Here is a 15,205-nt window from a genome sequence, read left to right as displayed (position 1 = left end):
GAAGCAGATGAACATCTTACACCAGCCTGCAAATCAAAGCCAGAAAGTGAGGTCACGCTGACAGCACAAAGGTAGCACAGAGTCAGTGCTCAGACCGGAGGACGGCAGCCATCTTCCCAGCCACAACCCTGACCGATTGTCCCCAGTTACTCTCCCGTTTCCCCAGGAGACTGACCATTCAGAAATGAGCAACACTAGGGAAAGAAGTCAGACAACTCCTACTGCTAAATAAAGCCAGAGGGTCGGTCACCCAAGTTGGTACTTATTAACAGCAGAGGGCACCAATTCTTTAATGATCACGCTGGCAGACTGCGTGCCCCAGCGCTGCTCCCCAACAGGAGGGAGGGGGCAACAGGCCAGAGGCACATGAATCGTACTGGACACTCGCCCTCACAAATGCCAGTGTCCAATCCTCCAGGAATGAAGGAAAGGGGTACCTCCACCCCGTGTCTCTGTGCAAGGTGAACAGAGAGACCCTAAGCAGCAGTCTGGTCTCACTGAAAATGAAGGTTGAGAGAAACTGAGACGGCTTCCTCATTTTTGTCTGATTAGCAGAACCCTAGCACACGCCAAAGGCAAATGGACTGTTCAAGAAACTGTTTTTTTCCAGATGACTTCAAAGAAATCTTTACAAAAGAGCAAATTTATTCAGAAGTTGAAAAAAATAACCATCAACAAATTTAGATGACTTAATTTCAACAGTTTTATAACTGAAGATACAAAGGAGTCAAGGAAGCCAATTCAGCTAACATTGTTTTGTTATTTGTAGCTCCAACTGTCATTACTGTTTTGGAAAGTTTGTTTTGGACAACAAATTATTGGTGTTCATTAATAAGCACGCTTTAAAAATCAGAGAAAAATTAAATGCTTCTTCCAAAAGCTGCAGTTCCATGGCAGTCTAAGCCAACAAAATTGCTGGTTGTGAGACCAAAGGGCAAGGGTGGCACCAGGCCAGTTGGCAGTTAGATCAGCTTAGGCTACCACAGAAACAATTTCAGAAAGCCTATTAGAAGAGGCAGTTCTCACCCTAGCCAGTGCAGAGGCAAATAAAGTAAGTTTTGGCATTTTGCAGAGCTACTGCTAGAGTCCGAACATCTTCCATCAAGTCTCTGCACCGACCATATCAGGTAACTTATCATTGCTAAAGCAGCACACGATCAGCAGAGTTTATTACAGCTATGCTACACACCCGGCGAGTTCTTTATACAGCAATTCATACAGCCAGGATCTGTTTCTCATTTTGATATCTAGTGATCATGCAAGACAGGCTTTCCTTTGAGCATCCTGGAAGAATGTCTTGTGACAGTACGCCATGCTTTTCCGTGTAGATGAACAAACTGTCTCTCTTCAGGATGCTCTACAGCTTTTAAACGTCTCATTTAAAATAATCAAGCAACGGTTTGATCGTTAAAACTTTTACAGACTAGACTTTTGAAAGAGCCAAGTTATAATTCCATTCATAAATTTCACAACAAACAAGCATTGCAATACTGCTTTCTAGTGCATACTAGCTTACTGCCTCAATATGCAGGTTTACTGTTCTAAGACATTTTTAACTAATCAAGAGCTTTATAAAGGTTAAGAGACATAGCAGACCCCACCCTAATAACAAAAGATTTAAAACATTTCATATTAGTTTGAAGCTTCTGTTTTTATTCAGAAATTCTACCCACTGGTGTTAATACTTAATTTAGAAACATGTCTGGCATTGCATAATCATTAACCAGCAGAAGGTTTTACAGGACACAACAAGAAAAACAAAAAAAAACCCAAACCAACAACCAAAAACAACCAATCACAACACATACAACTCCATGGCTACATGTCCTTAAGGTCCAAACACACTCTTCCACTTTAAGGATTTTGGGCAGCCTGGCAATTCTGTATAAAATAAGTGTAGCAAAAGAAATTGATACAAGGTTTCTGCACAGAAACTGCAGGTACCTTCGGGAAGACCTCACATGTTGGATGCAGTGTCTCCATTGCACTAGAACAGGTATGTAGTTGCATAAGGAAAAGAAAAGAACGAAGTCATACTTGACAACATGAAGACAGCATGTGGGACCGCACCAGTTGTCTGCAGTGTAAATGGGGAAAATAAGTATGGGAATTCTAGTTCTTCATGCACTTGAATCGTCAGGCTAAGCATACACACTGTTGCCATACACATTTTATTTCTTGGGTCATCTGCAGACTAGCATCACATTTATTTTGGGCTTAAATAATTTCACTTTCAAATCTAACAATCTTGGTAATGGAGATTTTACTGGTCTTTCTTGAACAACATTGTACTTTAGAAAAACAGCATTCAGATAGTTGAGTGCCAGTTATGTTTCATGCTTAGCTTGGTAAGAAAGCTTATTTCAAAAGCTGCACCTCCTAAGCTTCCTTTGTTAAAATGCTAGTAGATTAGAAGTGCATTGGAATTGTTTCAAAAATCTTTTGATACACACATGTAGCTTTCTGTGCATATATCTGACGCCTGTAAAAAGTGCCAGATACACTTTGTTGGACAATAACTTATCTGACCAAGTGGTTGCTGTTGTACGGTATTGGGCAGGATTGCTTGTCAGTACCAGCATATTCTGTTTACTGCACCTACAGCAAGCAAATCAGTTATCAGTTTTTCCCTAGGAAAACGGAATGAGATCACTTGCTAAACTAGTCACTTCAATAGTCATTGGATCACCTTCCGGGATTTAATTCCAAAAGAACACAGAACAGCTCCTCGTGCCATAAATGAATGGTTTCAATACTTACCGTACTCGTCGCATGCCTGTTGCTTTTCTGCCAAGTGTCCCTGTCCGTACCATATCCAGCCCTGTATCTCCGCCACTTGTTTTTTCAAAAAATGCAACCATTTGACTTCTGAGCTTTGAGTTTTTAGGGAAACTGGCTTTTGCTTTTTTTTGGTATAATATTATTGTGAAGTGCCTTTGAAATATTCTGGAACAGTTAAATTGCAAAAAACTACGTCAAAACAATTCCTGACATTATAAGTGCAGGCTTTATCTCAATTTTAAGAGTAGATACAAGTAGTGGATTTGAGCTCTTTGCTTTCAATGTAGCAGCACAACAAAGCCAGTTTTGCTAGACAGAAATACTTGATGTGCATGAAATTGCTGTTCGCCTTCCTTCCTTGTTCTGAGCTCTCCCAAGTGCAAGTGGCTGATCTTTTTATTCAGACACACTGTGGAGCCACTCAGACTGAGTGAAAGCTATTATCAAGCTACTGAGTTGGGTCAATTAAGAGTAGTGAGAATGGGCCTCCTCCTTTTATACCTCACTTCCTGAAGAGACACCTTTTTATTGCAATAAGATTCATCTTCACTCCTACCGAAGTGCGGTCTTAGTTTGGTTTTAGCCTCTTACAGACATGCAGCCCTTTTAACTACAATTATATGCTCTGAACCTGGGATTAATCTTTAGTTGAAACCTAGGTTTTTCTTTCAAGATGAGCAATGACCAGTTAACTTGACAGTGAGAGCAGAAAAACAAAGCAGAAATTGCTTTGAGAAATTGATTTGACAAAATTCTCCCATACTTTCGCACAATTTCTTTTCATTCCTGCTTACTTGCTTTCCACTTCACAGTGCATGCAAGTATAGGCTAATATCCCTGTACAAGTGACAGGCTCAATTTCTATATACTTTTCTTCCCATTATACGCAGAGATAGTTTTGGGAAGATTCTTAATGAAGCATGCTGTTGGTTTCATAGAACACCTCTTGGTTTTGTGGGTACAGTAAACACAGAAGTAAGGGTCACAGTCCATTTGAATTTTCCTCTGCTACCATTTGGGGAGAGGATAATACTGGTAGAACGTATCTGTTGGGAGAGAATTGATACACTTGAAAATAAAGCAGAAGACCCATAGCAAGTTGCAAAAGTTGACAAACTCTCTAGTGTGAAGAGCTTCATTGGATACCAGGCAGTTCCTTGAAAATGGGAGTTTTTTACTTTTGATATACTTTGAGGAAGTGAGGACATGTATTTGCTTTGCTTGGGTTGTTTCTTAAATAGTAAGAAAAACCCCACAAAATCCAACCAACCAAAACACAGCCCACAAAAGGAACTGGCAGTAGAAGGGATGCAGTGAGCCAAAGAAGCAGGAATTACTTGTGAACATTATTCATTTTGTCTGTACCCAGCAGTCTTGGAACATATGGTCACAGGGATCATGTCAACAACTTCTTAGAATAACATTGTCTGTCTTCCAAGACACAGACTTCCTAGCAAAGAGCAAGTAATTGATCAGAGCAGTATTTGATCCCTTCATAAAAAAAGTTGATGGCAAAGTTACCTTTTTCTACCCTAATAATAAACTATGTGATACTAGAACTTGGAAAAATGAGCAATGCTCCTGCCATTGCAAGTAACTTGAGCTTTTCCTTGAAGAACAAATTCTAGATCAAGTAATTTCAGCGTCCGTGGAACATGATGTAACTCAATAGTCAAAGCATATCAGGTTAAACTGAATTTATAGCTGCTGTGATACACACAAAGGCTTTCTGTTTCTTTTCCCATTCTTTCCTGTTTATAACAGCTTCCCGAGAAGATTATTTGTCTTTCAGGGAAGTAGGAAATGAAGCAGTATGTGAACAGAGAGGAATTATATTCTACATAATGATGAGGAAGCCAACAGCATCATTTGACTTCAGTACAAGTGAGAACCCTTGTAAAGAAGTAACAGAAATTCAGGAGGATTACAGATGCTTGTAACAGGTTATGGAGAATGAGTTATCTTCTGCTAAAGGTGAAAGTAAGCAAAAAAAGATGGTTTATCATAATATTGAAGTGTGATACATGCTTAGTTTACCCATGAACACCCACATGAATTTTATAAAGGTTTTCCCATAAATTCATGAAACAATTGTTTTTAAATATAAGATGTCAACTGATGGGATTACTGCTTATAAGTCGTTTAGGAATTAGTTTGAATCACAGAATATAGTAAACTAACCTTAATGGATTTAGGAAGCCTGTCTTATCCACCCAAGCTTTGTCTGAAGGTCAAATGTGAAAGCATATTTGTAAAATACGAAAACGAAAATATCTGGTTTATAGATGGAAATTTTATCAAAGCCTACTGCTGTATTCTTTACCTTTCTAAAATGGAGAATGAAAATGAAACTGCACTGTTGGAAAATGGTAGCATAGTAGAGAGCAGAGGTTAGAGAGACTGCAGCAGACATTGCCTGGTGTATTTCTAGCTCACTCAAGAAACAATGTGCTGAATCAAAAGGAGTTTCCTCGTCTCGCTTTCTTCTGTTGATGAGAATAAAGCAGTGGGAGATCCACTTGCCATAAAAGAACGGAAAGCAGGAACTGAAGGAGTTCTAGTAAAGTGGACTGCCTGGGAGCAACAGCTCTTGCTGCCCCATTATATAATAAGACCAAAAAAAATACAAAAAAAAAAAAAAAAAAAAGAAGAATCTGATTTTATGGGCATGCAGCCTGGCAGCAGTACCAGAAATAAAGCACTGTATTGCCACCAAAATTAGTTACAGTGTTGAAGTTTTGGTTGCAACTTCTGTCTCAAGTCTGGTTACAAACTACCTTCTACTAATCTGTCATATTATTTAGTGAGTGGCTAAGCCTTTTATCACAGACTTGCAATTACTATGGAAGTTCTTATTGTACGAAAATTTTGCTTCAGTGTATACGAAATTAAATAGAAATGCTACTGTATGGCTTAGAGGCACAGACTCAAACTGAAGGATCTCAGTTAATTTCAGTTCTTGTGCTAGTTTTTGAACTTGGCCAGCTGACATGGGTTTACCCTATGCCCTTTACATTTTGTATTTTAACTTCTGTTTTTTCATGTACCCTCTAAATGTGGCTGGCACAAAAATTAAAATGTATATGGCATCAGTGTATATGCTTAGCTTGATATGCTGTCATCTTTTTTCTTCTTTATGCAAATAGTTACCTGTTCTAATGCAACTGGAACACTGCATTTAACCATCTCAACTACTAATAACTGTCAAGTTCTCATCTACTTATGCACTCACACAATTAAAAATGCAAACATCCAGCACAGTTCCATTATGAAGCCACAGTATGTTAGAAGTTACTTATATCTTATAGGTATAAAAATAATTCACAGCAGGAGAATACAAAGAACCTAAATGTAACAGGGAAGCAGGAAACTCTATGCTGTACAAAACCTTACCACTTGTATCTGTTGTTAGCAGTCTAGTATTGGCTTAATATCTGTCCCTCACAAAGCTACGCTCATTAAAAAAAAAATACCCACAGGTATCTTTAAAGGTCATATTCTAACAACTGTCATTAGCTCTCACCACAGTAAAAAAAGAATAATAGACTGCAGAACTAATATTTTTCCTGACCAAAGTATTTATTTTGTGTTGTTCAGCCATCCCCGAGAGACCAAAATGAATTTATACAGAGCCACTTGTAAACATATAACTAACTAATTGTGACAGAAAAGCATCATCAAGAACATTTAAGATCTGTGGTTATTTCCTCTCATCTTCATGCTTAAATATGCATTATGATGCAGTTTTGTTATCTACACAGGACACAGTTATCAATGTTTGACTAGCTAATTCCTCAACAAAGAAACAGGAGAGAACAGGGCTGTACTATTCTCCGACTGCTTCTAACTTAATTTTTTTTTCATTTACAATTTTATTCTAAACTACTGGGTAGCACTGCCCTGAAAGTTTCACATTCCTAAATCAAGTTCTCCTGTATTTATTCTCACATAAAATGGTAAACTAAATATGTTCATCTGGTTTTGTTATAAAGAGATAATTTTCTATTTCCACTACAATTACGAGAGCGATAAGAGTATGTTTGTTAAAAAAAAATTATATATACACACAAAAATCACCAAGGAACAGAAGGCTGGATTCTCTCCAATTACATTTTTTTAATCAGCTGGTGACTTCTACATTTTAACTTGTTTTGAAAGTGTACAACGTAAACACACGTAACTTATGAAGTATAAATTGAAAATATTTTTTAGTAATAAAAACATTTTTCCATCTTTGATGTCCTCCATATCTGATAATACTGTGCAAAGAACACTTAGAAGCAGCAAACATCAGACATTAAGCATACCAAATTCTTTCTCCAATACCATCTTGTCTCCAATTATTTACTCTGAGGTTCACTAAAAGGACCAAGAAGGGAACCATAAAAGAAAGGCACCTGTCACCTGCATCACCTTGAACTTTCTTTTCTCCCACTGTCCCCCAAAACAGCCTGAAATTAACACAAAACTACAGTTTCCTGTTTATACAAAGAGCCCATACCTATTCGCAACTCTTCTGAACATTGTTGTTTTATATAACAGAGAAGGTGTGGTAATATTACAGTACACGCTACACCTTAAGACCAAATATTACCACACCCACTTGGACTGAATACCTTCAGCAGCTGTATCAAACCATACATTTCCCATGTGTGGGTTTGATCCGGAATTGAGCTTCCAAGGTATTTCTCAGTTTCTACAAATCAGATGAGTTTATGGTCTATATCACGATGTAGGTTACAATATCATTTAATTGCCATAGCAGATCCTTTTCAGATCTGCCGATGTGTGTACAATGTGCTGCTTTCACACCACGTCCAACTAAACAGCTGTCATGAGAAGATGGCTGAAAAGCAGAAACAATCATAATTTATTAGTACTAGTGGATGAACTTTCGACAAACCAATGGAAAAGGAGGAATCCTTGTGTGCCATAACACCAGTCCCATTAATTGTAGCAAATAATCAAAGAAGAACAAATAATAAAGAAGAGGGCTTAACTGGTTCAGTTTCATGATCTTGTTTGTCCTGCTGCCACACAAAAACTTCAGTTAGCAGAGCACCAAGGTGGGTATGGAGACTGTTTAAGCCCACACTGCTGCCTCAGAAAGTTTTAATTGTCACCCCTTTCTCCCACACAATCAATTAATAGTGAACAAGTAGAATACCCAGTCTTGCTTTGCAGACTGTGTTAGCACTCCTTTTGTCAAGCAAGATTCTGCTTATCTAGCTATGAGGAAGTTACGCTTGAAAGTGGGAAACCTAGAGGTGCCAACTCCACCAACAGGGCAGGAAAAAGCTACTAGATTCACAAGACCTTCAGTAAAAGACCAGTTTGATAGAAAAAGAACATGCAAGTTTAAAACAAGTTAGCTTTGTCTACCTGCAACTTTATAAATTGCTACACAACTGCTACAAAAAGACTTTCAACCGTTAATCTTCTCTCAAAATTATCTGCTCTATCACCACAGCCCTTCATAACAAAAAACTTCTTCCCTCTAAAATAAAGTTACTGAATGATTAAAAAAAATGAATTTAAAGAATGGCCATGATATATAAGTTGCAAGGAACTGTGTGAAAATATTCCTTTTAGTAATTTCTTAACTTCTTGTGGTTTTAAGGCTGAACAAGTAAAGTGATGAATAACCAACTGAAATTGTCAGCTGCTTCAGCAGCAACCACCATCTTGTTCTACTTTACCTCTAAATCTGGGCAGGGATTAAAAGAATTAAAGTTATTTGCCATTCCTGCTTACCTCTAAAGAACTGCAAACGATGCAAAAAAGGTGAAATCATCTTGTAATCCACCCAATGTTTTTAAGCCTGTCTTTTGTTTCTACTGGGTCATCAGTAATCACAGTATCATTAGCAAGCTTTACACACTATTCCTAATACAAAAACAAAAGCTCATCCTCAGTATCTTGGATATTCAGTACCAGTGCTTAAAAACTTCAGATTTTAAAAGCATGACTTCTAGTTGATATGCACACACTTGGTTCTCACTGTAAATGTCTCACCTCCCCTATGTGGAATCTGCCTTGTTTGCAAAGCTTCCTGTATTGTACAGAACAGCTTTACAGTTTTGTCTTACAACTAGTAGTTCAGGAAGTTTAATTACCACAAGCAGATAGGCTTATCACCGTATCTATCACCTCATTTAAGCAGCATCAGTATCAATTCACATTAAAAGCTAAAGCATTTACCTAACCATCATCACCAAGCATGCCCTACTCTATGGTATTTTAAGTAGTGACTAATCAGTATACTTTTCAGAAACAGAACCAAATTTTCCCCAAGACATTCATTTTACTCTTCAGAAATGGTTGAACCCTAACTAGCTTCACTTGCAGGAATATCTTGACTGAGATGAGGTAAGACCAACAGTCTTCTAAAACACAAGCATTTCAGTCCACTTCTTCCTCAAGCATACACTTGAAGCAAGAATCCTCTGCAGGTATGCACTGATTTTACTCAGAGTTACGCTACAAACTCAAACGTAATAAATTTCATTCATTTGCCAAAATTCTCTGCCCAACCTGACTCATAGTTCACGTACGCAGTGTACAAACACCTAAACACCTCATGTGTAATGAGCACATTCTCTCTCCCCAGCAGAATGACATCAATCAACCTGAGGAGTCACAGGCGATGGTGCGATGAAGGTCCTGCAGCACATAGCCTGTCTGGCAGTGACTGGTACTACCCACACTCGCTGACTCCTGCACTGATATGGGTGGAGCAAGGCAGCTGAGAAACCTATCCTCTCAAGCACACTCAGTTTATTTCTGTTTTCAAGCTAATTGATAAAAGCTTTTATTCCACTGTTGACGCTAGTTTATGGCACATTAGTCAGACGTTGGGTTCACAGATTTTGATTCAGCTCAAAAAGCTCACGGGGTTTGAAAGACTTCAGTATTAAGCATAAACAATCTCTGCTTTTAAAACAAGTCTGAGTATCCTTGTTGGATGAATCACCAAATCCACTTGCTCTCCAATTGAGTAAGATGTCTCTTACACCTAACAATTTTTTTTTTTCATGTTACACAAGATCTTTCTCCCAATCTACTTTTAAAGACAGTACCACACTCGGAAGACAGCCCCTTTCAGAAATCTATTTTGTAGCTAAGTGGAGTATCTATCACTGAACAACCACCACACAAACCTGAAGTGAACCTGGGGGTAATGGAGCATGCTTTTAGCATAGCACTAGCCACTACACGCACAGAAATATTTCTACTTATGCTAATAGCAAATGGACACCATATATGATTAACTTCAATTAAAAAACCATTTGCCATATTAACTTCTAGTTAGCCAGTGTTCTAATAGTGAGGAAGCATCACAAATCCTGTTACAGCACCTCTTTCCAAGTACTGATTCATAGAGCCACAGACATTTCAAAGGATCTCACTCCCTTTTCAGTTTAGGCCAAACTCCTGCTCAAAAAGCAGGGTCAACACCAAATTCAAACCAGGCTGCTAAGAGCTTTGTCCAGGTTTCCAGGTCTTGAAATCCTCCAAGAATGTGGACTACAGTGTCTTTGGTCAACCAATGCTTTATCCTCCTTCACGTGATTCCTCCCCCCCATACTCCATTCGCCTCTCCAGTGACCTCTCCTGCTCCTTCTTACGACCTATGTCTCCCATTCTTCTGCCATGAACTTCCCTAAAAAGCCTGTCCTCAACTTCTGAGGCTAAAAAGATGAACGATTTGCTAAGTTTTTTGGTTCAGCTAAGCTATGATAGCTGTGTCAAATCAGCCCCAACACTTTCAAGCACTTACTGATTTCCTACGTACCCAACAGAATTATATACTTCCCATGCGACACTGAAGTGTTAAGGAGAGCAAACAACATCTAAGTTAAGGATTAACAAACACAGGAATCCCAGCAATCTCCCTGACAACCCTAATTTAGTCCATTTCCCCAGTATAACAAGCACACTTTTAAACAAGCAAAACAAGCACATTGCCAAACCTAAGTTAAGAATGTAACTGCTCATTGCCACCTCATGCCAGCCTATTCTCAGGGCTGGCATGAGATCAGATGATTGTTTGCCAAAACACTTTAATTCTTTTCTGCCCAATTCATTGTAAATAAAAATAATGACAAAAACACCAGGAACTCGTTCCCACCTCCAGTCCTTGTGCCAGCAAAAAATGAGAAAAAAAAAAGATTAAATCAGAGCGCTTTCAGCAGCTGTAATGTGTCAAGGTGCTTATAACACAGACTAAATTTTAGAAAAATACTCTAGTTTACACACTACTAGCATAAAAATTGGAACTAAATTCTCATTGTGCAGTTCTGTCATGTTCATCAAATCATGTGAAACCCAAACGACCCTCAAAATCACCCAAAGCAGAAAAAAAATTAAAATAGTAGTTCTAATACAGCCCACACTCAATTATTTGTGTGCATACATATGCACCAATTATCTTGCAGAAAAATACTTTAAATCATCATTTTCTTTTCTAGCACAGACCCTGTCTTGATAGCCTAGTCTTACTTTCTGTCAAACAGGAATAAATGCCATCAATCAGGCTTGAGTCCTTAAAACAAATAAACAAAAACCACAAACAAACAAAAACAACCAAAAAAACCCACCAAACCACTACGCTTCTGTAGGCCACGCACCACTGTCCACCTTTCAGTTTCAGACGGAGGGGATGAGGACACAAAAATTTCCACCTTCTTCTGCTAGAGTCTCCCTACCCCCAAAATAACGACTTCAGCTCTCCCACCTCCATGTCATCTAGAGCTGTTTATAGTCTATCATATAAAAATCATTCCCCTAGACTTCTTTCCAATGACTTGCCCAATGTCAGCTGCTATGCCAGGAACTAAAAATAAAGCTTTTCTTAGACGTAGTTGCACACTCTCTCCCACCAAGCCCCTGTTCAGCACTCCACTTGACGTGGACTTCTGGAAAAGAGACACGCTCCTCTCAGCACAGTGCAGAGTTCTTTGAATTATACGCAACAAATGGACAGAGTGCAGGCTGATTCATCTCTACAACTCTACTGAAACTTGATGAATTATAAGTTGTGAAACTGAACCAAGAAAACCCCCACACCCAACGCTGAAAAGCTTAGTGTAAACTCAGTAACAACTTCACACTTGCACAAACAGTGTGGCTTCTTTTACAGAAGTTGCAAATATAACTTCATCTTATTTGCACAGTGAGAAGAGCAGGGATGAGGTACAAGTAAGGTTGCTCTGAGTACCTAAAGATATTGTCAGCCTCAGCAGAACCAATTCCTCATTCATAATTAAAGCCAGCAAAATTTAGTAAGATTATTCTCCTATAACTGATGAGGCCTTTCCCTGATTAGTCATGTTATTCCCTTGTAGACCCATGGCAGTAATTGATAAATCTGGCTGTCCACTCACACCACCTCCACTTAAAACACACCTCAATCCCATCCCTTTTCTTCCTCAGCCATAAATCCTCTTCATATCAGTTTTACACATCATGTGTGTACATCATGTTCAGAATGAAAAAAAAATATCCTTGCCCATTCACTCAACTATATCATGAGAGACTAGTCACCTTATCTCAGGGCAAAACTGTCTTTCAGAAGGTATGTAGTTCAAGCAACATACCACTACTCTGATCCATCTTGCTGATGGACTGTAATCATCTCAAGAAACAAAACCATAAGACTGCATAACAAGTCAAACATTAACATAAGGTACTTTTTCCACAAAATGTAACAACAAAAGACTACTCTAGCAATTCTAGAATAACTGAAAAGGACATGCAATGGAAATAGTTGTTCTGTTCAATCCAATTTTGAGCTTATTGCATTTTGATTTTTTACATTACATACTTCTTTCAGAACAAAGTATTCTCCTCTGCTACAGCAAAATACAAATTTGTGTCCACAGCTTCCTACAGAAGCACTTTCCTGTGTGATTTTTAAATCACTTCCCTGCAAGCATCTTCAAGGAGCCTTCCTAGCTACTTTAGCTAGAAAACAGTAAAGACAGTACAAACAAACATCTTGTTTACATAAAGACATTTGTTTATATTTTTCCTGTGCAAGGAAGTATGAGTTTGTTTCCAATAACACCATAAACCAAAACATGATGTGGTATTTATTTACCTTTTGCTACAAAATACACGGTCACTTTGAATACATTTCAGGTCATTCAGTATTCCAGCATTCTGTCATCATTTAAACAATTGTCACTTTCAGTAATTTTTTTAATGTCTCGTATGTTATGAATTTAACATCTTCCACACATGCATTCTAACTTAGTCTTCAGCGGCAAAAAACCCCACAGTTCTCAGGCTGATCGGCCCACGGCTCTAAAGCAATGTACTCAATGAAAGGAACACAAGGTGTATTACAACTTAGACATTGCCTTAGTTTTACCACTATCTGTGAAAAACCTTGTGAATATTAAATAAAGTTTGCAACTAGTATTCTCTTGAATAAGAAAAGTCAAGTAAGTTTTAAGTGTCCGCTACAGCGCTGCTCTAGAAAATCCATCAGACAACTGAGCTAAAATGAGTTGACTCAAAGTTACAACAAGTAAGTGTAACAGGAGTAAACAACTAAAAGTAAACACTGTCATGTCAACTGGTTTGGCTGCTACTGCATCTATAAAGTGAGATACAATCCAGTGCTGTTGTCTTTGATATGTGCTTATGTTTCCAGTTATCAGGTTATCAAGTAGAAATATCTTCTTGTAAATCAAAAAGCTCAGGCATAATACACAAACTCTACAGTCCTAAAGGCTTAGGAGCCTGACAGATCCTTCCAAAAAGGCTGGACAACTTCCAAATTTTTAAATTATCCTCACATTAATTCAGAAGTTCACTTGGGAAGTACATCGTTGGCATCGTAACCACCAATGTTCCCGATGACAGGGAAAAAAAAAAACCCAAACCCCACCCTGTGCTCTTTCACTGGAAAGGTGAGCAGGAGAGAGGCTCCACCGACAGGTCCCGCTCACAGAACCCCACGGCCACCGCACCCTCCGCGGGGACGGCCCGAGCCGGCCCCGCCGCGCAGCCTCCCCGGACTCCCCCGGGGACCCCCGGCTCCCGCCAGCCGCCGCCCCCGCCGCGGAGCACAGCCAGGCCCGCCAGCCGCCGCCTCCCGCTCCTCCACCGCACCCGCCAACCGCCACGGAACCGCACGGGGTTCTTCAAAGAGAGCCTTTAATTCCCAAGCGCCCGGCACCCCCCGGGCCCGGCCACACGCCCCTCCGCCCCACATTCTCTACTCAGGAAGCAACGAGGCGGCATCCGAGCCTCCTCCTCCTCCCCCGCCTTCCTCCTCGCCCCCAGGCCGTCCCCTGCCCCCCTCCCAGCCCCACCGCTCGCTCACCAGCTTGGGCTTGTTCCGGCTTTCCTCTTCCGCGGCGCGCCCGCTCCGCTTCGGGTTCATCCTGCCGGAGCCCAGGGGCTCCTCGCCGCCGCCAGCGCCCGGAGCCGCCTGCCCCTCCATCCTCCCACGAGCTCCGCGCCCCAGCAGCAACCCCCTCTCTCACCGGGGCTCTACCCTCAAGGCCCCATAGGGCCGACACGCACCACCGGGCGTCTCCCCGTCCCGTCCGGTCCCGGCCCTCCCCAGCCGCGGTGGAGCAGTTCCTGATCCCGCTGCCCCGCCGCCTCCTCCCAATCCACCGCCTCAGAGACGCCGAGCGCCTCCACGCATGCGCGCCGCCCGCCCGGCCGTAGCGCGCATGTGCCAGCGCGGTGCGCATGCGCGGTCCGGCCAAGCGGAGGCGGCGGTGCCCCGCCCGAAGGGCGGGAGCGAGGTGGGGGGGGACAGGAAATGGCGGAGCGCGGGGGTTGTGAGCAGAAACGCCCGCCAGAAAGGTGAAGTGTGAGACAGAACTGCCCGGCCCTGGCTTCGGCAGCGCGGAGCCGTCGTGTAGGGAGATTTATCCCTAAGGCTCGTAGCTGAGCCGTGCCTCGGAATGGGTTGCTGGGAGGAGAAAGGGCTGAGACTTGCCCTCGGCCGCCTGCTTTCAGGCGGAGCAGGCTGGTCCGTGGGCGGCCCGAGAGCTGAGGCGGCCGGAGCCGGCCGTGGCTGTACGGGCTTTCGAGAAAAGCCTGGTCTGCGCCTGATCTGCTTCAGGCAGAGCTGCGGGGCCGTGTGGGGCGGGCCCAGGCACCTCACCCACGGGGGTTCCCTGACGCGGTGGCTCTGCTTTAGCTGCGTTTCGCTGTGTGTTCGTTCGGAAACACATGAGGGACAAGGGACAGCTGTGGTGTTTTAACTGAAGTTGAGCTATTGTTACCATAAACAAAAGGTTTAGTTGTTTTCTCTCAAATTTGAGAACTCTAGTCCCCAAGATCTGAGTCATCCACACATGCTCATGGTTCACAGCAATGAAGGAAATGGCTTGAACCGTGGCTGTGGGTTAGAGAATCCCTTTGGCTGAGCCTCACCCTAGAAACTGAACATCTC

At 41.3% G+C, this 15,205-nt stretch overlaps 1 protein-coding gene across 3 annotated transcripts in view; it reads right to left on the bottom strand.

Moving 5' to 3' along the window:
- DIAPH2 (diaphanous related formin 2) overlaps positions 1 to 14,404 on the bottom strand; it is a 245,851-nt gene extending 231,447 nt beyond the window's left edge. For all 3 annotated transcript variants that reach the window (XM_075435212.1, XM_075435213.1, XM_075435214.1), the window contains exon 1: positions 14,117 to 14,404. In XM_075435212.1, the coding sequence (XP_075291327.1) occupies positions 14,117 to 14,236 (120 nt within the window). In that variant the 5' untranslated portion in view covers positions 14,237 to 14,404. The remainder of the gene's footprint in view (positions 1 to 14,116) is intronic.
- Between the last annotated feature and the right edge of the window lie 801 nt (positions 14,405 to 15,205).

This window comes from Opisthocomus hoazin, chromosome 14 (genome assembly GCF_030867145.1).
Source record: "Opisthocomus hoazin isolate bOpiHoa1 chromosome 14, bOpiHoa1.hap1, whole genome shotgun sequence".
In the NCBI taxonomy this organism is placed as follows: Eukaryota; Metazoa; Chordata; class Aves; order Opisthocomiformes; family Opisthocomidae; genus Opisthocomus; species Opisthocomus hoazin.
This window is presented reverse-complemented; position numbering and strand designations above follow the sequence as displayed.